Source organism: Phalacrocorax carbo, chromosome 3 (genome assembly GCF_963921805.1).
Source record: "Phalacrocorax carbo chromosome 3, bPhaCar2.1, whole genome shotgun sequence".
NCBI lineage: Eukaryota > Metazoa > Chordata > Aves > Suliformes > Phalacrocoracidae > Phalacrocorax > Phalacrocorax carbo.
Genome location: NC_087515.1, coordinates 61,274,188 through 61,298,393, shown reverse-complemented (window position 1 = coordinate 61,298,393; position 24,206 = coordinate 61,274,188). Strand labels below are relative to the sequence as shown.

General features: G+C 41.0%; 1 protein-coding gene across 9 annotated transcripts in view; it reads right to left on the bottom strand.

Annotated features, from left to right (window-relative positions):
- ARID1B (AT-rich interaction domain 1B) overlaps positions 1–24,206 on the bottom strand; it is a 337,378-nt gene that overhangs the window by 4,139 nt on the left and 309,033 nt on the right. For 5 of the 9 annotated variants that reach the window (XM_064447082.1, XM_064447088.1, XM_064447085.1 and 2 more), the window contains 8 exons: positions 21,765–21,969; positions 12,058–12,196; positions 10,539–10,711; positions 8,741–8,891; positions 7,625–7,741; positions 6,009–6,105; positions 1,948–2,737; positions 964–1,094 (listed from right to left, as the gene is read on the bottom strand). In XM_064447082.1, the coding sequence (XP_064303152.1) occupies positions 964–1,094; positions 1,948–2,737; positions 6,009–6,105; positions 7,625–7,741; positions 8,741–8,891; positions 10,539–10,711; positions 12,058–12,196; positions 21,765–21,969 (1,803 nt within the window). The remainder of the gene's footprint in view (positions 1–963; positions 1,095–1,947; positions 2,738–6,008; positions 6,106–7,624; positions 7,742–8,740; positions 8,892–10,538; positions 10,712–12,057; positions 12,197–21,764; positions 21,970–24,206) is intronic. The other 4 variants (XM_064447086.1, XM_064447087.1, XM_064447089.1 and 1 more) reach the window with 1 other exon arrangement.

Here is a 24,206-nt window from a genome sequence, read left to right as displayed (position 1 = left end):
CACACCTAACCTAATTGTCTAGATTCCTTTTATAATCAGTGGTCTCTTACAGGCCATTTCTAGGGTATGATTCATCTGACCTATTTTAGATCTCTACTTCAAGATGAGACGAATCATGCTATAGATATCCCTAGTTCTAAAGTTAGGTGGGATGAAATGTACCATTTGTGTCTGTATTTAAAAAAAAAAGGTCATTATATTTAAAAAATGATGAGTTATACTATTAGTAACCAAGGAGTGAATGGAGCAGAGAAACTGAATATTTAATTTGTACAAATTTTAGATGATGTGCATTATCAGCATGCCATCTATTACTACCACCTAACAGGCTGATGGTTAGAGCAGGGCTGAAAAATGCTGGGAGGCAGTGAAGCAAAAGCACACACTCTTAAACTCCATGTTACTTGCATCCTGTGGACAGACAGTGGATTTTAGCTTTTAAATTGTCAATCTGATATTTCTGTGCAAACTTAACTTAATGGAAGAAGAAACCAAACAGAAAATAAACAATTAAAAAAATCCCACAGCCTAGTATGGAACTACCGAGTAAGACAAGTAGTCACCAAAAGACAGCCTCAAATCAATTTAATATAGTTTTGCAAAGCCTTTTATGGAAATACAAGTTAAGCAAGATTACTAACTTATTGCTGTTTTCTGGCATTGTCCTTGTACTCTCCTGAGTGTGAATTTACACGTTAGTCTTTTGTCAGTGCTAAAATTCTTATACTCCTACATGCTCCTTTCTACAGGATACCCTTGTTTCAGGCTCATTATTTCCCCTATTTGACCTAAAGCTATCTCTTGTTGCTCACTGTTACCAATCATAAAAACCGGAAGTTTCACAATATTCAAGTTTATGTTATTTATAATAAATTTTTTTAAAGGACTCCCGCTTTTTTGTAGGTATCTCATTTCAGTTTTCTTTTCTTGGAAAGCTGAGAAATATACCACTTTCCCACCTACCTGAGAGAGGTTGAAAGTAGCAACAGTGCTGTCATCATACAGAAGAATATTAATAGTGTCTAGCGCCCAGGTACTTTCAGCCAAAAGACCAGATTTAAGAGACATCATCACTCTCCAGGCCTCAGGAGTTACTGGAGAAAGAAATGAGGAGAAGTAAAACAGTGCGTCTCGGAGACCGTTAATGAGTTCTGAAAGATTAAACTGTGACATTCTGAGGATGCAGAATTTAAATGAAATGGTTACTGAAACACTGGTTAAGACCCTGCTTTCAACACTTAGTCCTGCTCAGTTTTTCTGTAACTGCTGCTCAGCCTTAATACAGGAGAATATCTTAACAGGGCCATTCTTCCTGACATTGCTGAAGCTGAAATAATTGTACAGACTCAGGAAAGTTGACTAAACCAAATAATCGTTAAATAAAGGTAGAATACTTTGTCAGGAGTGGGGGAACTTGAAGCATGAGAACTTGAACGAATGAAATGTAACAGGAATTCAAGATAAGAAGATACTTGGGAAAGAACAGGGGGAGAAACAAACATGACAAATAATATGGGATGAATAAATGGCCCATTCAAGTGAGGCAGGGACTATAACTACACAGCAGAAGAGCATGAGCTGCCATAGAACTAGAACACAAAGTTTGCTTGGCTGAATGCTGTACTGGTGATTTAACAGACGTTCTGAAGGACCTTTCAACATATATCATTTGCAAATCTGACGCAAGCTTAATTTTTAATGCATTTCTGGAGACCTCAGGTCTGCATATAAAATATTGCTTTCATTTCATGTCAGATTGTCTGGGATGACTTTTACCTATCATCCTCACTGATGCATAAGCCATTACATTTTTATTGAGGACAATCACATTACAGTTACCCAAAGTTAACTATTTGTCAAAATAGTCTAAAAATGTAAAAGAAAATCAAAATCAAAGTCCCTTTCTCCCAACCTATTTTGGTATTTGGCTTTTGTTTTGATGCTTACCAATATCTTTTGAGGTAATCTTTCGTCTTGGTTTTAAGACTGGTTGGGATGCTTCTACAGAGCCCGGGGGGAAGGTAATTTCTCGCCTAATCGGTGGTGGTTGGGGTGGAGGTCCTGTGACCTGTGACACTGGAACTGTGGGTATAACTTTTTGCATCTTCATGGAGGGCAGGAAAGGAGACTTGCTTGGAGACATACGGTTTTCTAAAGAGCGCTGGAAGGATGCTGGACTTGGAGCTCTAGAGATGTGGTTTGGCATAGAGGGTGGCGTCTGGTAAGATGACTGAGGAGGTCTAGTGATAGGCTGCATGGAGGCTGAGGATGACATATAAGAAGGCTGACGTTGGTTGACGTGAGAAGGCCACTGACTCTCGTGGTTTATCCTCTGGTCAGGTACCATCATATCATCAGTGCGATTCATCCCTGGATACGGTGGGGCCTGTGCAGGGCCTCCTGGACCTTGCCTATTCTGGTAAGGGTAAGGCATATCATTTCGTGTTGGCCACATGTTCTGCTGAGGACCTTCGCTGGAGGATGATGACTGCATGGGGCCACCAATCATCTGGGGAGGTATTCCATGCTGCTGCATTTGTCCTGGGCCCTGCATCCTCTCCCTGTTATATGGATACGGATACTGTCCTTGCATGGGCCTCCTGTCAGGCCCCGTGTAAGCGTTGCTGTACTGGTTATACATTTCCTGTTGCTGGTTGCCATACTGCATGTTGTACATATCCCCTTCATGGCGTTTGGCGGGAGGCCCATACATGCCATCCATGTGTCGCTTGTAGTTCTGAAAAAAATATTGGAAAGAAGATGCATCACTTTTACTCCATACACAACACAAATATATTGGCTGAAAGCTCACTGAAAAAGCTGAAGGCCCTCAGTTCTAGAGGGATTGCGCTGATTCCAGAGTCAGGCATGCGGTGCTATGGTTAGGCTTGATCCAATGCTTTCTTTTTAAGCCTCTGTTTTGCTGCACTTATAAGTTAATACTAAGAGGAAACTATCCTTGGGCTAAATTTTCTTATGCTTACTCTCATTTTCTCCTTTTCCTTTCCTTGCCTTTCCTATCTGCCAGGTTAAATTCCACTGGTCATTTCGGACACATGTGAAAAGGCAACGGTCCTCACCAACTAAAATATTTTCACTTCTTTTTTTATGCTCAGTCTACTATGAAGAAAAATATTTTAAAAATTCAAAACCACTCAGTGAATCTTTTCAAGAGACAAGCATTGAATAAACTCTTAAAATAGCAAGATATGCTGCAAGTGTGCATGAAACACTGGATCTTATGATAGAGCATAGGCTACAGAGAGTAAATTTACTGGTCGGAGAAAACATTCTGCTGCATTTGCTACTTTCTGTAATTCCCAGGAACGTGGCTCTGTTTGGGCAACCATCCCTCTTCCCAAATGATCCAATCACGTTTAATTTACTGTGAGATTATTACAGCAAATGGTCACATCCAAGCATTCTGTTCTAGTTTATGCACGTTCTTACCCTGCTGATCAGTAATGAATTAAGCAATGTAACTAACAGCTGCCGCCTATGGTTTATTCCCTCTTTGCTTCTCACCCTCTCAAGTGGGGAATGTTGTGTGAGGTAAGCTGTTTTACCTTGGGGGGAGCTGAGCTGTTTTTAAATCATACAAGCTTGTATGTATTTATGTTTAAGACAGCAGAACAAAAAAAGACATGTTGCAGTTTGAGGGGAAGGTGGTTAAGGTTTGCAGTGGTCCTTAGTTCCTGTGGGAGTTTGTTCCACAGTTCAAACTGCACTGAGTGCTCTGAAGCAAAAAATATGAATTAAATGGGTGATTTTTGAATATATGATCTATGGCAAATTCAAAGTTACGGCTCCCCTGGAAACTGTAGCTCAGCCACATTGCACAATGTATACTAATGTACTGGAGTTAAGATCAGATAAAATTCTGTATGTATTCAATACGGGTCAGTTAAAACAGCTCTGGGATTCATAAACTCATCTTCCAACTTTGCTGCACATAAAACCACAACTACTGTATTGCATGAAAGTATTTTTTTTTAACCTGCTATAGAACTGTCTGGCTATCTGAGAAATACCTATTTTCAGCCTTACATAAACTACTTGCTGTAGTAAATTCCACCCTTGGGACCAATTTATACATTAAGAACTGACTTGGCAGTTGGCACACCTAAAAAGGTGGTGTTTGTTGTGCCACAGTGACTCTGAGTGTTGAAAGTAGACGCTTGGGAATGAAGCATGTGCCTTTTTAAAAGCAATTCAGTGCTCTTGTACATGTAGTGGCAACATGCCTAATGCTACCCAAAGCTGAGGGCAGCAATGCACCTGAACATCCCCTCCTGTGTAAAGGTTTGGCAGGAGACTGAGGCTGCACAATGTGTGTCTCTCCCCACTGAGGATGTGGAATTCTGAGACCTTGCAGAAGACAAAAAGATACCAACACCAGTCACCTGCTGTGTAATAGCTCTCGGGGTACCTGTACTTGTACAGGGATTGAAAAACCTGGCTCAAAGTGCTTCATTAGCCCCAGGAATTCATGCTCCAAGCACCTCTCCTTCCCAGGTCACTCCCTAGCCTTCCGGTCGTAGATAGAGCTTCAAAAGGGCCATGTTCCACATTCTTCTTGTACCACTATAGAGTGAGATTTAGGAAATTGAAAATAATCTAGTGTCAACCTAATCTCTGGCTAAAGAAAGAAGTGGAATCCTCTGGGAGTGGGAGGGAGCGGCCGAGGCCAGCCAGGATCCTTGCCCTTCGTTCTTCACTGCTTTTTTGCATGAATGCATTTTGCATTCAAGAGTCATTGTACAAAGCATATAAACAACACTAAGGACAGGGCCAAATATATTTTTACAAATTCTAGCTGTCTCCTTGCTTACATAAACATGCAGTTAATATATTCCCTGCATACGTTAGCACAGAATATCAGAAACTGTTCCATTACATATCTTGGCAATTTCCCCACTAAGTCACCTAGACTGCTAGCACAGCCTCATCATAAAGAACAACCAGTTTTTCGATTATGCTATTTTAGAGATGTTATGAACCAAAGAGATAAGAGAGAAATTCTGAAATTGAAATTTATATACATTTTCAGTACACTACAACCTAATATCTCCTTCTTTAGGTTCCCCCCACCCTTTTGAATTTCCTAGTAAAACTATCCCAAACTGAAAAAGACTATCTGAAATTGGCTGAACACTAGCTTACATTTCAATTTTGATAGTATAAGGAAATGCTTTCTAGTTTGGAAGCTAACTTAAACTTCAATTATTGTATGACTAGAAATGAGTTAATAACACGCAGGATAAAATTCTGATCCTGTTGAAGTCAGCAGAGTTTTGCTATTGACTTATAGGATGGGATTTTGCCCACAAGGTATTAATGATAGACCTAACAATACCATCTTGTTAATCAATATAATTTGTATTTTCAAAGTTATTAAACAGTTAGGGAGGCTGGAATGTACAAATGTTTAAACAATTTTTAACACTAATAATGTTCACTCTCATGTATTTTTTTATTGTTATTACCATATTATTACTAGAGGTAACATGTGGGGAATATGCCATATGATCTATATTAAAGACAGGTATCTCACATGACCCAGCACAGCATTCCAGATAATTGAGAGTGCTGCACATTTTACTTTGTTCCAGCTCTCTGTTGCATTCACTTGGCTGCATGATGTTAAGGCCCTTCAGCCTGCCAGCCAAGCAGCCTTCCTATTTGTTTCTGGAATTGAGGCAGCATCACTTTACTAGCCTGCGAATTATACTTTCCCAGTCTGCTGTTATTAACTTAGTACAATCACCTAATACACATCCAAAGCCACAGAACATCTGTTAAAATGTACACTCTTCCAGCGTAACAAACACATTTTCCTACAGCTGCACATACACTGCTTATCCATACAGGCTATGTTTTTGACCGGAACTACAGTGCTCCTCTGTGCCAAAATATATTGTATAAACAAATTTTTGAATGTATACAGAATTTTGGGGTGACATTTATTAAACAAATGTTATGAATATAGCTGGTTTCCCCTCTCTTACCTGCTGCTGTGGATACATTCCAGGTTGATGTCCTCCATATGGTGGCTGTCCTGAGGGAGGTCCTTGTCCTGGATACTGCTGCCCATATGGTTCATGCCTAAAATGAAGCATTCAAATCAACACTTAGAGCTGCTGAGATTTCCAAGCCACTCGGAAAAGCAAAGTACTCTGATGATCTTGCACCCTGAAGATATTTGCCATTTGGAGACAACGTGAAGGTACAGTGCGGTATGGTCCTGAGCCTGATGTAGTAAGCTCTGCTGGAGCTGGTATTGGAAGGAAGGAGATAAAGCAGATAGATGATACAGGAGGAGCAGTGCAGATGCAACAGAGAGATTTAGAGGTAGCAGTCAGGAATGGAACAAAGTATGGTCAGCAAAGAGGTAAGGAAGGCAGCTGCAGTCACTGGGAACCCATCTTAGGTTGAAATATATCTGATGTACAGCTCAAAGGTCCCAATTCAAAATTCTTGTGCTTTGCCAAGTCAGTCTCCAAACAAGCTACTTTCCGGATTATTTAAGAATATAATTAATAGTTAACTGCTGATTTAAAGTGAAATTGTGATTTTAGTCTGATGATAGTGACAGAAAGCGAGTACAAATTTCATCACAATATGTAACATTGAAATACATCATTACGGAGTGAAAACGGTACTCAGAATTCTGCTAATGTGCATGTAATTTTTAATTAAAACCACATAATGAAGCATACACATAAGAGGCAGAGTTGCGCTGCACTTGGAAACTTACCTGTGCCCTTTAAGACCTCTGAGGAGCACTACAGTGCACATCTGAATGAAATTTAGGTTGCTGAAATGAAGTACTTGGAAAGTATTAAGATTGAAAAATAACACTGTATTTCAGACCAATATGTCAGTAATTCCTTTCTGTACACTACCACTCAGAACACATCTACAATGCGAGTATAATTATGGAAGTAATATATCAGGGAGAGTTAGAGAAACAGAGGACTGGGGAACCTGACATGTTAAAAGAACTAATGGGACCTAATTTTTCCAAAAGCATAGCAAACACATTTTTTGAGAGTTGGCCAGAATGAAAGCAAAGGCTGTTCAGTATACGCTGAAATTACGATGTGGACGTAGAGAAATTACCGAATGCCAGTTAAAAGATCCATATAACTGATGGGTTTTGTCTGCAGTTGTCCAAGATGGTACATGCAATAAGATAAAACTGAGCAAAGGTACATATATGTTATACAGAAGAGAAACACTTTCTAAATGTTCAATTTGTTAGCCACAGGATAACCACAAGCCAGGTGAAGTTGTGGAAGCTTCAGAACCGGTGTCAGCTAATGTTGCTCTGGAGAATGTGGGCCTATAAAATATGTCCTAGTTCAGTGTTGGCAGGGAGGTAAACAAGGTAGGACGTATACTCCTTTTCTAACATCTCTGATTCCGTGGCTACACAAAGTCAACCGATTCACCCAAGCCTCAGCTCCCAAAGAAGCTGAACCAACGGTAAAAGCCTAAATAAGAACAGACAAAACAGAAGTAACACGCCAAGAGGCCACATATTCTAAGTGCTCTCACAGAGGCTGCTAGCACTCGTTAGCTGGTTATTGCAGATATCACAAACAGAGAAATCAGTGTTCACCTTTGCTGGCCAGGGTAACGATTAGGAGAGTACATGCTTGGGTCACTGTTTGAAGGCACCATGTTGCTTTGACCAGGTGGTCCCATACTGCCTTCAGGACCCAGCCCATGATCCGACCTAAAAAATGACAAAGGAAACCTCATTCTGTAAAAAGCACTTATTCTCCAAAATTGCCAACAAAATAAAACAAAACACACCCCTTAACGAAAACACTCTCTTGACTTATCACTTTCCACTGGAACTCTTATTCTCACTGACTCCCCAGCAATGTGACCTGTTGAACAACACGATACACTTGTGTTACTCTACACATCTACTGCTTCAAACTACTGACTGAGAACTACTCCACCGTTACACTGAAAAGACCCACACTCCACCACTTCGGCTACCATGATGAAACAAAAAGTGAGGCTACAGTACACAGCCTAATGGAAGTAAAAGTAGGAATACAGCCAGAGCTGCACAACCTACTGGAATATCTAATCTAATCCAAACATTCCCAAACAACTCTGCTTGCTATACCAATGCTTAGACACCAGTGATTTTATTGATTTTTTTCTACCCCAGAGCCGTTCCTGGGATAAACAAAAGAGGACCAAATTTATTTTGCTTACTTCACTGAAAGACAAACTTACGAGGGTCCTGATGGACACGCTGCAAGACTGGTGCTCCTACAGCTCAGACAACAGACTCCAGACACTCCAGAGGCAATTCACTAACAGACCACAACCCAGGCATATATAGGCTGTGCATTTTGCTTTTCATAAAAAGCCCACCAACAACTGTGTAGGTGAAAACATGGCCAAAAGACTAACTCAAGTGCTACTTTATGCCATCACAGCCCAGCCCAGCAGCCAGCTGAAGGCAGCTGTCAAACACACCCACGTGATCTGCTGCAGCTCGAGTGACTTCTAAGGTGTGACAATTCCTCCTTATTAATTTCTGTGAACAGCTAGACTTAGTCATTACCAGTGGTTTGACTCCCAGTGATTTAGTAAGATGCTGTAGGAAATGTAGGCTGCTATGTTCTCTGCAAGGTGCAATGGGAAAATGAGAAGGGGAGAGAGAGAATCATTTTCACTAACAGGCTTTGCTTTTTCCTGAGGATTGACTCACCTCCTGTCATAGCCACTTCCATAAGAGAACTGCTGTCGCTGGCTCATGCTCATGTTGGACATTGCTCCAGATGGACTCTGGTTATACATATCTTGTATTCCACTGTTAGGCATTTGTCCAGGGGTCATGAAAGGCTCATTGCTTCCAGGCACTAAAACAGTAAGGGAAATTAAATATATTATTCTGGGTGTTTGAAGATATCTTTCTATTAAATGATGTATTTTAAAATAATGTTCAGATTCCTAACACTGCCAAGGAGAATTAGCTGGTGTCTGACAAGCTCTCCAGAGTCTGATGAAAACACATGAAGCAGCACCACTACCAAGATGATGGCTATAATACTAAGGAGCTGCGAGTGAGGAAAGTAGTCTCATCCTATGGAACTGAGCTCCTCAGGCACCAGGCCGCTCCTTCCCTGTGGTCTTCATAGCTGAAGATGAACTTGCTGTTGTTTTTTTCACCCTGAACAATGCTAAATATCAATGCAAACATAAACTTGACAAAACAGATGAAAGCAAATCTCCTAGTTTGGATTACAAAGCTGTCAGCATCAGGTTCTTCTTTTTCCCATAAAGCCCTCATCTACACCATAATTTAGTTATGGAAAGGATACTGTATCCTCATGTAGCTTCTCAAGAAGGATGGGCATAGTGACAGGTCCAAGAAAAGGCACGTCGACCACTATGATATAAATCCTCAAGCAAACAGAGGAAGAGACTCTGTCCTTTAGTCCCTCACGGTAGATACTGAACAAAGACATTGCTGTTTCAACAGCATAAATGTGAAATGTACAACAAAGTGCAAGAAAACCACTTAATCTCACATTGATATAGAACCCAAAGTGAATCTAAGGCAGAGAGGGTTTTCCCTTCTTCCAATTGTGTTACGCTAGTGTCTGCAGCCTAGGCAAAAGGATTTAAAGGGAAGGTTTAAAAAAATCACATCAGATTAACTCTCTCTTCTAAGACACCTCCCCACTTCATCACAAATCTTTCTTCTCCTGATTTCTGGACCTTTTCTTCCCATTCCTCCCTTTTGGTCCCTTTCAGTTTCCACTGTCTTAATTTCACCTCCTCCATCTGCTCTGCTCTTTGCAGCCATCGTGAGACCTGCTTGTGTTCTTTCATCTCACCTTCCTATATACAAGGCTCGCAAGATTGATTCATTTTAAGCACATTTTACAATATTCACAAAATCATCTGTAGGTTACGTGCTCCAAAGGGCAAGAGTAGGGTTGACATTAATTTTAATTTTTGCTTTCTGAAAATAAACAAACTTTGAGTGTGTTTATCACCTTTTGTCACGGGCTGTCCAAGTGAGAAAAAAACCTTAGGTTTCCTATTCTGAAAAATACGTAAACTGAGACAGAGAGCATTAGGAGACCTGTCCGGCTCTGCACAGTGAATTCCCAGTACAGCCCTACTAGAACCAGGCACGTTGCTTCACCACTTCACATTCTAACACTGAAGTCCAGCATCTGATTGGCAGAGTAACTAGCCACCTTCAAGAAACATATGGCATTGCACAAAATATAGCCCTATGAATTTATGCTGTTTCTGAAATGTACTCCTGCAAGCATTTTTTGGATTCTAAAGTCTAAAATAAACAGCGTGACCATGAGAGGGGAAAATATGACCAGACCAGATGAAACACAATTGCACTGCACCTCTTTTTTGCGACAAGGATACCATTTTACCAATGGCAAAATCAGCCAAGTAAAAAATCTCATTCTGATGACCAGAACATCTTGAGTACATGGAAGTAGGGAAGAATGCTTAAGCTCTCACTAACAAAATACCTTTTCTCATTCCACCGAAAGGATCTTTGTTCGGCTCATATGGCATCCTTCCCATCATATCTGGCATGTTTATTCCCTGCTGGTATGGTGCATTTGGCGTCATGGAGTTTCGCTTCGGGAATGCTGAATCACTTACATCAGAAAAGGGATCATGCACACTAACTGCGCTGTTTCTAGCAGATGAGAAAAAGGAGGCATTAACATCATCACGTATTCACCAGAACTGTGAAAACAGACTGGACTGTAATACTCCTAGCTCATGATGCTGTGGCAGCGATCAGTGCAGGATACAACTGAGGAAGATGCAAAAAACTTTCACGACGGACATAATTTAAAAATTCTACCCATTTTCTCCCCCAAGCTTATCTGGCTACTTACCTTAAAGAGGAGTGATTTTAATCTAATTCACTGTGTGTGTTCCTAATTCTCAGATACAAGTCCAAACCTTTCTGAAATTTCACTAAGCTGTTTGTCTCACTATCCCCAAGGCAGCAAGCTCCACAGGTTAATTATATGCTGTGTCAAAATAGTATTACTTTTTATCAGTTTCGTATTTATTACCTTTCATATTTATTACCTTACCCCATGGATCTCCTACTGAACAGCGACACTTGATTTACCTCCCAAATACCATTTACGGTTATGGAGAGGCACTAACCTTTATGGTTGCAGCCAGCTTCATTCTAAAGCCTTTAAACATTTGGCTTGGAAAATGGAGTTTCCCTGATAACTACCAGATTTATTCTTAATGCAAAAATAAAAATTTTTACATAGTGAAAGAACATTCAATCTGAATTAAAGATGATTAAAAAAGGTCCTTGTTATCCTTTCAGCAGTACTATAGATGGAGGAAAAAAGGAACCCAAGTCATTAAGTTTGGAGTGACTCTGTACGTAGTTTGGAACTCAGTTATGTTCCCGCTGAAGTCAACAAGAACTTTTTTTGCTGGACTGCAATGGGCTAAGGATCCTTAATGAATGGTGAGAAGGCTTCACTTCAGATTACACCAGTCTGTGTGACATACAGGACACAGAACTGAAAGGGATCTCTTGGTCCATCCAGCTGAATCCTCTGCTAGCTCAACCACTGTTACTATATACACTCTGCCTAATTTGAATTTAAGTAGCACCTTAAAACCACACAGTCATCCTTCCTGAGCATGAATGTCTGGACCTGTATACCAGAGGACAGGGTAAGCAAGGAAAGGAAGGCTGCAGTTCTAAGTTGGTGCTGTTGGGTTCCACCTTCCTCCCCATTCTTCACACGTTCACACGCTCCCCTTTGCAGTGGTGCTTGACTGATCCTTCTCTGGTGTTTAGAAAGCTAATGCAGCTCCTACTCCTTCCTCCCTTTCCCTCTCTCCCCTCCAAAACCCCCCAATTTTTCTGCCACTGTTAAGGCTCTGACCGGTTCACCACAGAATCAGATGGGTGCCCAAGCAGTTGGGAAAGGGAAAGACTGGCTTAAACTGTTGTAGAACTACAGCCCAACAAAAAATGAAGCAAAGCCCTTTTCATACCTGCCACCCTGCATAGGTGTCATCTGTCCATGAGGTGTTGATGCTGGTGTTGGGGGCTTCAAATCGCCTGGCACTTCTGTCATGGAATTACTACCAGTAGACTGTGGAGTCTGTGGGCCTTGCAAGGAACCAGAATTAGCTGGGAAATTAAAGAAAAAGGAAATGTTAAAAGGTAGCAGTCAAATTCCTGTGGAAATAATAATAATCAAGGAGAGAAACTGGCTCTTTCCCCCATAAGCCTGCTTATACCATGCATCTCAGTACTTTATAACTTCCCCAAAATCCTCTGAGATCAGGATGTGCTGTGCAGTAATAGCCATCATCTTTCCTAGTACCATGAATTTAATCTGCTGCCTGAAGCAACGTGAATAGAAATCATCTAGATGAAGGATCATTTAAATCAGAGGTCAGAGATACAAAGTTAATTGTCTATAGTTTACAACAGAGTAAATGAAGCTTGTTCTTCGGCACAGCTTCTTTATATAATCACTATCACAACACATACGTTTATAAGGCAAATTTCAGCCAGAAGCTTTTCCTCACAAATTTAAAATGCTATATCACTATAAATTCATAAATGCATTTACCACTAAAAGGCAGACATTTCCGTGGTGAAACATGGCAAATGATTAGTGGCACACTGCAACCCTATGCCGTCACTGAGACAGCATGGCAAAAGATTGTATTTAAGAACCGCAAAAGGCAATCTGGGATAAGAAGAAAGTGATCACTGAAACTAGAATTTGAACAGGAGGCTATAGCTAAAACTCCTAATAAAATTGTAAAAACAGCAATGGACATCTTAAAAAAACTGTAGTCAGGGTCACTGTAGAGTGTATGTAACAAAACCAGGTTGATTCTGCAAAGCATCTATTTCATCTGCAAAAAACTCTATGTTGAGATCTCAGAAAGCAATAGAGTGCCTGCACTGCTGTCCTCCTCAATCATGGTAAATAGCTATATTCTTGATATGACAACAAGCATAGAAAAGCAGGTACTGTTCTATTCCAATGAGACTGAGCAGTAATAGGGGCACTAAATGAATAAATCATATAAGCTAATGATATAATACATCCAGAGCAGCCTTTTAAAGTAGATACTGAAGTTACTATTTTCATATGACTACTGAGGAGAAACACCCCCAACCCCAAAGATCTGACGTAGTAGTTTCCTGATTTAGAAGGTGGTGAGTGGGAATCAGTAAAAATGTCTAAGCCTTGGATCTGACTGTCTTTGCAGCAGAAATTCTACCCAAGGAGAACCTGTAGGATTCAAGTCTTTAGATGCAATTGGGGAAAAAAATACCAAACAAAAAAATTCATAAATCTAATAGACTCAGAAAGACACGGCTTTGGCTTGAGAGGTCCTTCTTTTTTATGAACTGTCATGTAAGCATTTTATAGTGCCTGACTATCTACGTTCAACAACCAATTACCAAACTTTAAAAATTACTGTTACAGGGAAAATTGGAACAAGCAGTGTGGGCTTTTCTTCTGTATGCGAAAGAGAGAGTAGTTTATAATTGACTCAGAATCCTAGAACACTCATCATCTTGACAGGCAGAGCTTGTTTTTAACTGAAGAACACCTTTTTTATATGTGTTTCATTTATATCTGTAAGACATGTTCCACTATCTGGAAATCAGTCTCAGTAGCAAGTGCATACGTAAAATCCACATTGTGTAGACCACATTGTTCTTGTCCTCAGCTTTCTGAGGCATGTTTGGATTATGCTCACATAGTAATGAGGTTCAAAATAAGTTTAAGAAAAGCTCTCTGATTGCATTAATACAGTAACAACAACACTTGCCACAACTAATGCTACAGCTGACTGAAGGCTTTAGTGCTACAATAAAACAAATCCATGTGATAATAAAAAAAAATCATCATGTTCACATAAAACGAGCCCTTTGTATATATGACCTCTGAGTGAGCCAGGACCATTCTCCTGCCCTTGAGCTTTAAACAGAATTCTAGGGTACTTCTAAAAAGCTTGAAAGCATTTCTGAGTTAAGCCACACATTGTCACATACCATATTGTAATATTAGAACCATGTAAGTAAACATCTTAGTGTACCCATATGCTTACTGTAAAATATTATATTGCCTAACCCAGTCTATTTCTCTTATGGTGGGCTATTAAGCAGCATTAAGTTCCTCCCTAGCCTACCTGAACAAGAACTTAACTAATATCTAAAGTCAACCTAAAGAAAACAAGTAAGATTTTTTTTGGTATTTACGGGCTGCATGAATATAGAATCTGTATTATGAATATCAATATGTTTTATATAATCTTCTTAGATAAGGAAAGGTTTAAAGCAAAAAGAGGATATCTGACTGAGAAACTACAAGTCAAATTTCTATCCGCTGGGTGGTGGTTATAGGGTTGGTTATTTTTCCCTCACCTCTTTCTAAATGACTTCTTATAAACAGCTGAAAAAACGGAAGGCAAATGCTGTCTTGAGAAGTGCAAAGTTTCTGCTACTGCTTTGTTAATATGCTTTGCTTTTGACCTCCATTGGGTCAGGGACACTTCTACAGTATAGGGACTGCAAATGTTTCAATCTCTGGATTAGGTCATTAGCTACTAAGAAGAGCCCAAGTGTGGATGTGACCTACAAGCAACTGCAAAGACAATTATGTCTATGTCATACACTCACAGGTCACTGAATGTTCACCTATATTTTAGTAATAGCACCGATGTAAATAGCACATTGCTTGAGAAAGAATAAGCTAAGTATGTACTGTTAATGGTTCCTGTTGGTCAAGCAGGTACAGTTTTTTAAGCAACTTAAAATTTCTCTTGTAGGATGTGATTTTCAGTACCTTTGCCAAGCTTCAGCCAATCATCAGGAGGTCATCCTGATGGATATTCCCCTCAAGCTAATTTTATTTTGGAAATTTTTGGCTGTAGCTAGCCAGCTTTTTTTAAGAATATGCCTTCAAAAATATATGGTACTCTTCTGTTGTCCCCAAAAGAGAAATACTTTTCTGTGAGTCTTCCAAGCCGAGTATATATTTGGTCACCTTTTTCACACGCAGCACGAGTGGTCCCTTCATTGTTTGAAGAAGAGACTTTGCGGTAATGTTGGGGACATGCCTGTGACAGGGAAAGTACTCTTGCTGTTCTAGTGTTTATTCTGATTTGGTCAAATAAATTTGGGAAAAACACCTGTTCATATGTAGAGATTATTAGCTTGCTGTACATTTACTGCTTGCTTTTCTAAAGATCCTGTTTGTACTTCTTTCAGACTGGCGGTGAGCAGGACTCTCACTGCAGTTCACCTCCTGGGTTGAACTGGGCGGTCCTGAATGTGGAGCTGAGCACGACAACCTATAGCAAGGACGCCAAGCTGCACAAGCTCTCTTAGTTACAATGGGAGGTTGGCAAGCAAAGGCAAGGCAATAGGGTTTCTGACCATCAACAGCAAAGGAGAATAGAAGGAGACTGACAAGGGGACTAGGAACCTGGAAAGGAGATATGGATGAGATCAGATTAGATTCTGAGAAGTCTGAAGTTGCACTGCAACAGGAAACACCAAGGAAGCCCAGAAAATATACCTACTGAGAGTTAAAGTACAGGGAAAGAACCATAAGTGGCTGGACAAAAAGACAAAGAGTTCAATACTGGGAAGAGTCCAATACTGTGCATATGAGTGAAATCAAATTTTGCACGAGAGATTTTTAGATGCGTGTTCCTTTTCTCAGAGGGTCTGTTTAGAGACACTGTTTCCCAGCTGTGCAGAACTTGTAGGTCAACAGATGAGATCATATAAAGGGCTATACATGGCAAAACTTAGAAAACTGGCACCCAGAACTAGTGGATACTCATGTTGTAATTTTTTTGGTAGCCCAGTTCTTCTTCTGTAGAATGGGAATCATACTATTTTCCCTCTCAGGTAAGTATTGCAAATGCTGATTTATACTTTTTAAAGCCCTCAAATACAGTTGTAGTGAAGACAAGAAAAACCAAGGAGTAAATTTATAACTCTTTCTTTGAGTTTGTTTGAAAACTGTGGCACAAGTAAGGGCTGTGTACTGAAAAGTGAGGATAATGCAAAATACTGAATAGCTCCTCATTTACCAAGCACTGTTTATTCTGTGCACAGAATGACACAGACATTTCCTGGAAAAAATTTCAATGTGACTGCGTAATTAAGAGTGTATTGAACTGTACATGCACAAGGAAACATAATTAAGGTTGCAAAGATTATATCTCACTTTTGGCATTTCCTAACCTTTCAGCGCTTGACTTTGCATCAAAGCAATATACTTCAAACAGGTTTTGGATATAGCATGTGCACACAGGTGCCTGCATGTACACATGTTAAATGCAAACTAGTTACGTTCTCTCACACATCAATTTTACACACATTACTATTAGCAATATTTTCTAGTTAAAGAATATCAAAACAACGCTCTTCTCTGTAAGAAAGTACCATATTCCTTCTTCATGTTTCGCCTTAAATTTTACATTTGCTAAACTGCTCTGCAATTTTTATGTCTATCCTTGCAGGGTTTTTATTATGGTAGATGTTTTAGTTTTGATTGTGGACATCCTGAAATAGAAACTGTATCTTTTAATGTGGTTCATAAGTTTCAATATTAAACAAAGAACTAAGAAGGAAGACAAAAAACAATGTTCTTTTAGAATAGGTAATCTCTGCTTACATGATTCTGCAGCTGACTTGGGGATGTCCAGGAAAAAACCTGTGTGTACATAGCTACTGAATTCTTCATCTCACATCCACATCTAAGCAACACTTGTCTTTCAAGTGTCATTACAGATTTGTAAGGATACGCTTTTAACAATAGAAAATCCATCCAAAATGAAATAAAATGAACATCTTCGCCAGTGAGGAGGTGAGGTTCTACAAACTCTTCCACAGCTCACTCAACGGCACACGTTACTCTCGGAAGCATGGAATTATAGCATGGAATTATATGTCTTTTTCCTTGCAAAGCCTGCACAGCAGTAAGTACTGCCTTTAGGAAAGACCCTTTATTTACCAGAACAGAAATATGCAGTCAAAAAAAACCAAAACAGTCTTTCTCTTGCCAGCAATTTTTTTCCCTTCAGGAAAAAAAAAAAAAGAAAAAAAAAGAAAAGAAGAATGCAACCTCTTGAAACTCCATTAATATGAGGCCTGACATGCTCTCTAGGATATCCCTACCTTTTGCCAGAAGCTACAAATGTATACTCTAAAGTAAACAATGGAAAGGTTACTGAAGGTTAAGTACATTCACATACTTCAGAGCGAACAGCCAGCCGCCACGCTGGGAAGATAATTTACACAGTACGAACCCAGTGCCCCAGTTAGGCCGGGCTGGGGGCCGCTGGCTGCAGCAGGGCCCCCCCGGGCAGGCGCGGGTGCTAGCATGGGGGCATCTCTCTCTGTCCCCCCCGTCCACCCCTCCAGACCCCTGCCCATCCATCTTCCATGGGATTCCCTGGCTGGCCTCATGACACGTTCCATGACATCACCTGCCTGCTAATAATAGCACTTCAGTCAGCCACCCGCCAGCAGAGACGGATGGGTTTGGTTACAGACGCACTCAGTGAATGGCTGTGTCGTGTGGTGTTGTGTCGCGTCCCCCCCCGCCATCCCCCTCCCCAAGTCTTGTTTCTCTGCTGCCAAGGAAACGCAGGGAACACACTCTTGGTGCGCTCTGCTCCCTCTTTCCAACACAGGCACACAATTTTCCAGGTTTGCTGTAATGAAATCTCCGCTGACATCAGGGCCAGCTGCTGAGGGTTACTCAGGAGCATCCTCAGCTGTACCACCGTGGCCATCCTGTCCATTCAGTGTAGGACAAACAGCTCTCTCTGTAATTTTGAGTCATGCATACGTAACTGCATACTGCAGCTAAGAATTTACAGTGCCAGAGTACAGCAGTGGAAAACAACTGCTTCACGCTGATGCTTTTTTGAAATTTGTTCTCCAGCACCCATTAGTGCTTAGCATAATGGCCCCCAGAATAATTTTCAGTTTAGAACTTATTTGTGCACATTCTGGTCAAAACTATCGAACACGCATGACAGGAAGAGCATTTTGTCTTTGTACCCACTTCTGGAAAGCACCGGCGCCCGAGAAGGATGCTTACAAGGACCTACAATGTCTCTCTCTCTGTAAGGGATTTTCTGTGCAGCAAAAGAGCAGTCAACAGTTGATGCGGACTTCGGCATGGACCCAACAATCAGGACATAAGGCCAACAGGGGTCCTCTAATAGCTAGCCTGTCATTAGGCATCTGCTGCTGGTCTTCACTGCTGACGGCATTATCTGACCCAGACAGATTTAAGCTGTGATACAAAGGCCTCAGCCTACCACCGGCATGTCTCTGACTTGCACAGCCTCAGAACAGTGCAAGCAACACTAAAACATACTCAGGCTCCCACCTCTCCCTGTGAGTTTTATGAAAGAACAGAAGAGGCTCTGACAGTAGTATGAAGCCAGAACATTTATTAAAATAGGCAGGTCATCCTACCCCTAACACCTTGGCTACTGTACAAACCTCTGCTCAACAAAGCCAACCAGCCTGTTCTTTGCTGCTCTACCCTCACTCCTTTTTTCAACTTTTTATAATTGCTGACACTATCCTGAATTGCACTCCACATAGCACTAGATTATTCACTCCTTTACGTACCATTTACCTTATTAATGATGTTGTAAAGAACAGAAGTGATGGGAGAATCCCAAAAACAGCACTACAAGAAAATGGACTAACATGGACGCAGACCACTGCCTTGCAGTCCCAAAGATTTGACTTACACATCGCATCCCTTCCCTGACCACGTCCTCACTATGGTTGTTGCACTGTGTTTCCCAGCGTTCCCTTTGTGACTGCATTCTAGAGGTTGTCTGTGAGGCAGTCACATAATCACCCCTTCGATGCAGGACATCTGCAAGAACTGATTTGCTCTGAACGGCATGTCACCGTGCTCCCACCTTGTGGAACATCTACATAGGAACTGAATTCTTCTCTGTACCAAGAAGGCTGCCAGTCCCTATATATTCTTACATGTATTCCCTATATATTATTACGAGCAAGTGAAATATGTAGTATTAAGTGTTTTATGCATATGAGCTGATTTTTACTCTCATGACCCTGATTTCATAGCATCGGCTGATTAGAATTGGACAAAATACAACACCCTCCCCTCTGAGATAAGTCCCCCTGCTTTTTTATTAGAATTAACTTCAGCCCTAATACTCTAACTAGTTCTCCGCAAATGGATTTGGCTTCAAAGTGGCTCTGCCTACACTGAGCTAACTGCACAACGGAGGCTAATGGTTAAAGCAAGGACCTTTGGAGGCTATTGTTTCTTGTTGTATTGGGCTCCTGTTCCCTCTGAATGCCAAAGAGTAACAGATTATCTAAAGCACATCTACAACTCTACTTCTTTTGTGCAGTTAAAATGTTAATGTTGGTATATACTAAAGGAAAAGGAGCAAGAAAAAAAGCTGACTATTAAAGAGAACAGGCTTGTACTCTGCAGCATCTATACCTCAGCGGGATTTCGTGTACTAAAGCTGATACACACTGGGAAAGCCTTTCTCCGTACAGAAGTGCAGTCCATTCAGTGACACGAGCTCTTTTCTCGCCAACAAAACAAACCTTGAGATCTTTGCTTGCTTCCCCCTCTTCTAGTCTCTACGTCCTGCTGTGTTTTTATTTTAGAAAAATAGTTTCAGTTCTCCTCACAGACAGCTTGCTTGAATGTTATGATAAATTTAAACTTGGACTTTGCCATTTTCATCTGTAGCGTCATGATGCAAAAGGACCCTCTAAAAGTGGTACGCCCGACATTTCTATTCCTTTGTTTCAGGTTTACATATTTAACTAATGGTTCTTCATCTCAGAATTCAGCCAATTTACAGTGATCATCCCTGAACTAACTACTGAGAGCGGTGTTGGAGGGAGAGGGGTAAGAGCAGTGTTGGAGGGAGAGGGGTAAGAGAGGAGAGAGCAAAGCAAAATCCTCTTTCATTTTTAGTACTGCTGTTTGGTTTTAGAAACAGATTAATTTCCTCTTCACCCTCCTTAACAAGTCTGACAGTTTCAGCTCCCCTTACCAGCCTTCTCAGGAGGTGACAGGCATACTCAACATCTTTTATTTTTTGCAGTCGTGCAATTCAGTACACCCTATGCCCATTTCAGACAGATAAACATTTGGGCTTCAGGCTTCACTTCTAATACCAAGTGTTTTTCCCCATCTTCTAAACCTGCCTTGCAAAGTAACCTAGTTATTGTCTCTGTTAAATAATCGGCATTGGGGTACCTGATAACCCTAGGTGTTAACAAGGTAGAGGAAATATTTAAGGTATTACACACAGAGATATACCTAGGAAGATTTTACTAAACACTCCCCACAATCCTTACACTGAATACATCGGCCTGAAAAAGATTTAAGCCTTATTGCCTTTATCTTTTTCTGTACCGACAAAGTGCTATCATAACAAATGATCTTGTAAAAGCTAGAACTGTATTATATGATTATAAAGGTCTTCGCAATTTTCTGCTATCCACAATAGGAATTCTCAACCTGGAGCCATGCAGCCCGCAAACTGCCTGGAGAGCTTGCTGGGTCCCTGACTCGCCACTTCCCATTTTCAACCAGTGAACTGCACTAACAGAAATTAGGGTATTCAATACTGATACTGTCCTCACACTGCCTTCTAATGCAGGAAACTGGTGTAAACATTCCAGGAATTATATTCTCTTGGCAGTGAAAGAAGGTTGTCTGCCTAACAGTAATTGTGAAGGTAGTTATTAACAGAATGATATTGTTCATCAGAAAAGCATAATAATCAGCAAATCAAAGGAAATATTTCCTCTTCCATGGGCAGTCCAAAAGTCAACATAATGGACTAATACTTACTATACCTTTTCCTATGTACTTAAAATGTTACAAGAATTTTCCTGCTTTGAGTATCACTCATAACTATCCAACCTTGAGAATCTTAAGCTGAGCTATTTTAGAAAGAAAACAGTGTGCTTGCAAACACCACACTGTACGTGCAAAAAGAACAACCAAAATCAAGCATCTCCAGACGAGAAGAGAGTGCTGCTAATGATTTATCTGACATACCGTATTAGCAACCAAAGAAGAGTGCGTGCCTCCAAACTGTGAGGTCTGGCAGTGGGGATACACCATCGTCTCAACTCTCTCCCTCTGCCACACATTCAGCGCGAGCTGTATCAGAGCAACCATCTGAGACCCACTGATCAGCCCAGCATCTGCCATCCTGACTCCATCTGAAGCTCTGCTGACCAACACTTCTGTCGAAAATGCAGCTTCAGAGTCATAGCAAGGAAAGTGCAACTACCAGAATCTGATCTTTAGACAAATTGACACTTGTTTTAGTACTGACTTACAGCGCAAGCACATCTGTGCAGAATGCTATTCTTTTTACTATGCCAACAAAACTCTGAATATTAAGGGTATGCTGGTGCACACGTCTTTATGTGTTAGAGCGAGCAATGACAAACTCGACACATGACTGCGGATGGCCCTTTGGAGTTAAATCGGACTTGACTCAGGAGCAAGCTGCAAGTTTGAAAACAAGATGCCAACAACGTATTTATCTTTGTTGTTTGGCCAGCATTAGCAAGACATGCTTCTAAATATATAAACTGCAACCTAGTGAGTATCTTTTGCATTCAAAAAATGGTTGTGTAAGAGGCTGCAGTTTTTTTGACTTACCAGGAGATGGCGGCTGAATCTTAGGTTGTTTCTTAGTATCTCCAGTGCTGAAGACTTCTGGAGGGGGCTCCTCCCCTCGCTCAATCTTGCACTCGAAGGCAAACAGGTACTGAATGTATTGTTTTTTCAGGGAGCTGGCTGCGCTGCTTGAAGTGCCAACGTTCAAGGTGGTTGCCAGCTCACGCCACTTCTTGTTTTTATTAACCTAGCAAAATAAATGGCAGAATCATTGGTTTGCAGCAAAGTGGTTTGTTTAAGTCAGGAGACAAAAAGGGGGGGGGGGGGGGGGAAAGGGGCAAAAGGGAAAAAAGGCACTTAATGTCTTGGTTTACTTTTTTTATTTTCCTCTTTTAACTAATGCTCATCACTCCCACATGCAGTAATGCATAGACAGCATTTAGAGTTACAAAGCCATTAAGGAGCTGATAGCTACATAAAAAGCTTTGCTTATGGAGAGTCTTCTGCATGGTGCATCTTTTAAATGCCTTGCACTCTTCCAGGGCCTGTGCTCTTCAGTTAGCAATCCATCTCTGAGCAAATGCACGCTCATTCTCCCTCTCTCCAACACCCACCCACACCCACTCCATTCTAATTAAAAAGCAGCTTCTAAAAACTAATTTAGAAAGCAATAACAACGTTATTCTGCAATTTAAGTGTTTGAGCATTGATATGAAAAATAAATTTTTCTCCAAAATAGCCACCAGCTGTCAAACAGTTCAGCCTGTAATTCCTGGTTCCAGTCCTTTCACTTTAGGGCATCTTGCAGGGACAGATCAATGATCCTTTGGCTAGATGAGAAGCAGAGTGAAGCGAGGCCCCTTAATTAATTAAGGCAGACTTCAAACACACAGGGCTAGTTCAGCAATACTCTGTATTACAGTGCTGACTGCACAACTCTGCTGCGAGTCTTGTTTGCAGTGTAAGGCTGAGAATACTTAAAGACTCTGTTCATGAGTTCCTCAAACACAGCTGATCTGTAATAACAGTGAAGTTCATTTGTCATCCTGGATGATGCCACTGGCTCGCTCAGCTGTATCACTCATAGCAGCCGGTGCTTTTGCTGTAATACCTGATGCTGCAGAGTTCACTCAACCACTTGTGCAATTGCTAGGTGTGATCCAAGGAGGGGAGGCAGCACTGAAATAAACAGGCTTTAAATATCTGAGCGGCTCAGCTTTTGTTGGGGAAGAATCCCGATTCTTGCATGCTATGACGACTGCTACTTGCCCTGAGGCCTGAGATTTTAATGGCTCCAACTTAACCTGTATAGCTACAAAGGTTATCATTAGCCCTACCGTTCCTAAGCCTGAGCGCCAGCAAAGGAAACATTTCTTATGTCTCTCTCAGTGTTTAATAACACCGTACCTGCTGCCAGTCAGCAAAGATCTTTTGGGGATAGCATTAATAGCAAGCAGGTTGGCACGGCTATGCCTAGTGTTTTTATTTCTCTGATACATCCTGCAAGAACCCAGGAGTTAAAGGAGGTGAGATTTTCATAAACTGTCCCTGTTGAGGCTTGAAATCCAGCTACACAACCCTTTGTGCCTACTGACTCACAGCTAAGAGGTGCGTAAGGAACACATTGCATAACGCAAACAGAAACATTCATGCCTAAATGCTCAGTATATTGGCATTTAAAAGAAGACTGCCAACAGCTGGTCCATTCATTTTGGGACCCCATCAATTGCAACTATTCAGACAGAGAATATGCACCGGTGCTGCACAGCTCCACTCCCTGTCACTCTCCAGGCAGAATCACGAGATGCGGAGTGCAGCAGTTGGAGCAACAGCTTTCTAGGCGAGCATCACATGCATATAATAAACCTCAGCAAGCAAAGCTCTGCACCTCTGTGGCCTCAAACAGATAAACGTGGTGATCATTCATGTGGACACACCAGTAAAACCAGAAGCCTTTCTTTCCAGTGTCAGTTTTTACCAGGACTGAAGTACGCACATTTGTAACTCAAGCTCTTTCAAAAATCAGTCTTAGTGAACAGCATCTATTCTTTGGCAATGCATAATGTCTGCCACTGCGAATCAACACCGAGTGTCCCAAAATAAAATAAATTTCCATAATAAGCAAACATGAATGATTCTCTAGAATATCCCTTCTGCCCCCCATCTTGCTTAATTTTTGACACTAAGAGTCATACTATGGGCTCCACCATGCTGTATGAGGCAGAGCAGCTGCATGACACGATTTACCTGTAATAAAGTTTCTGAGCTAAAAGCAATCAAATCTTTATGATGCTGGGAGGCACGAGCTGATCACTAGGAATGTCAGGATAACATCTCTTACCCATATACAGCATTTAACAACTGGCAAGCTGAACTATATTAGATTTCTCTGCCTTCCTTTAATAACAGGAATAGCTAAAATCTCTGCACTTCAAGGGCCAATGATCTAATTCAGTAGTCAAATCCTGTGCTGTGAGGTGTACT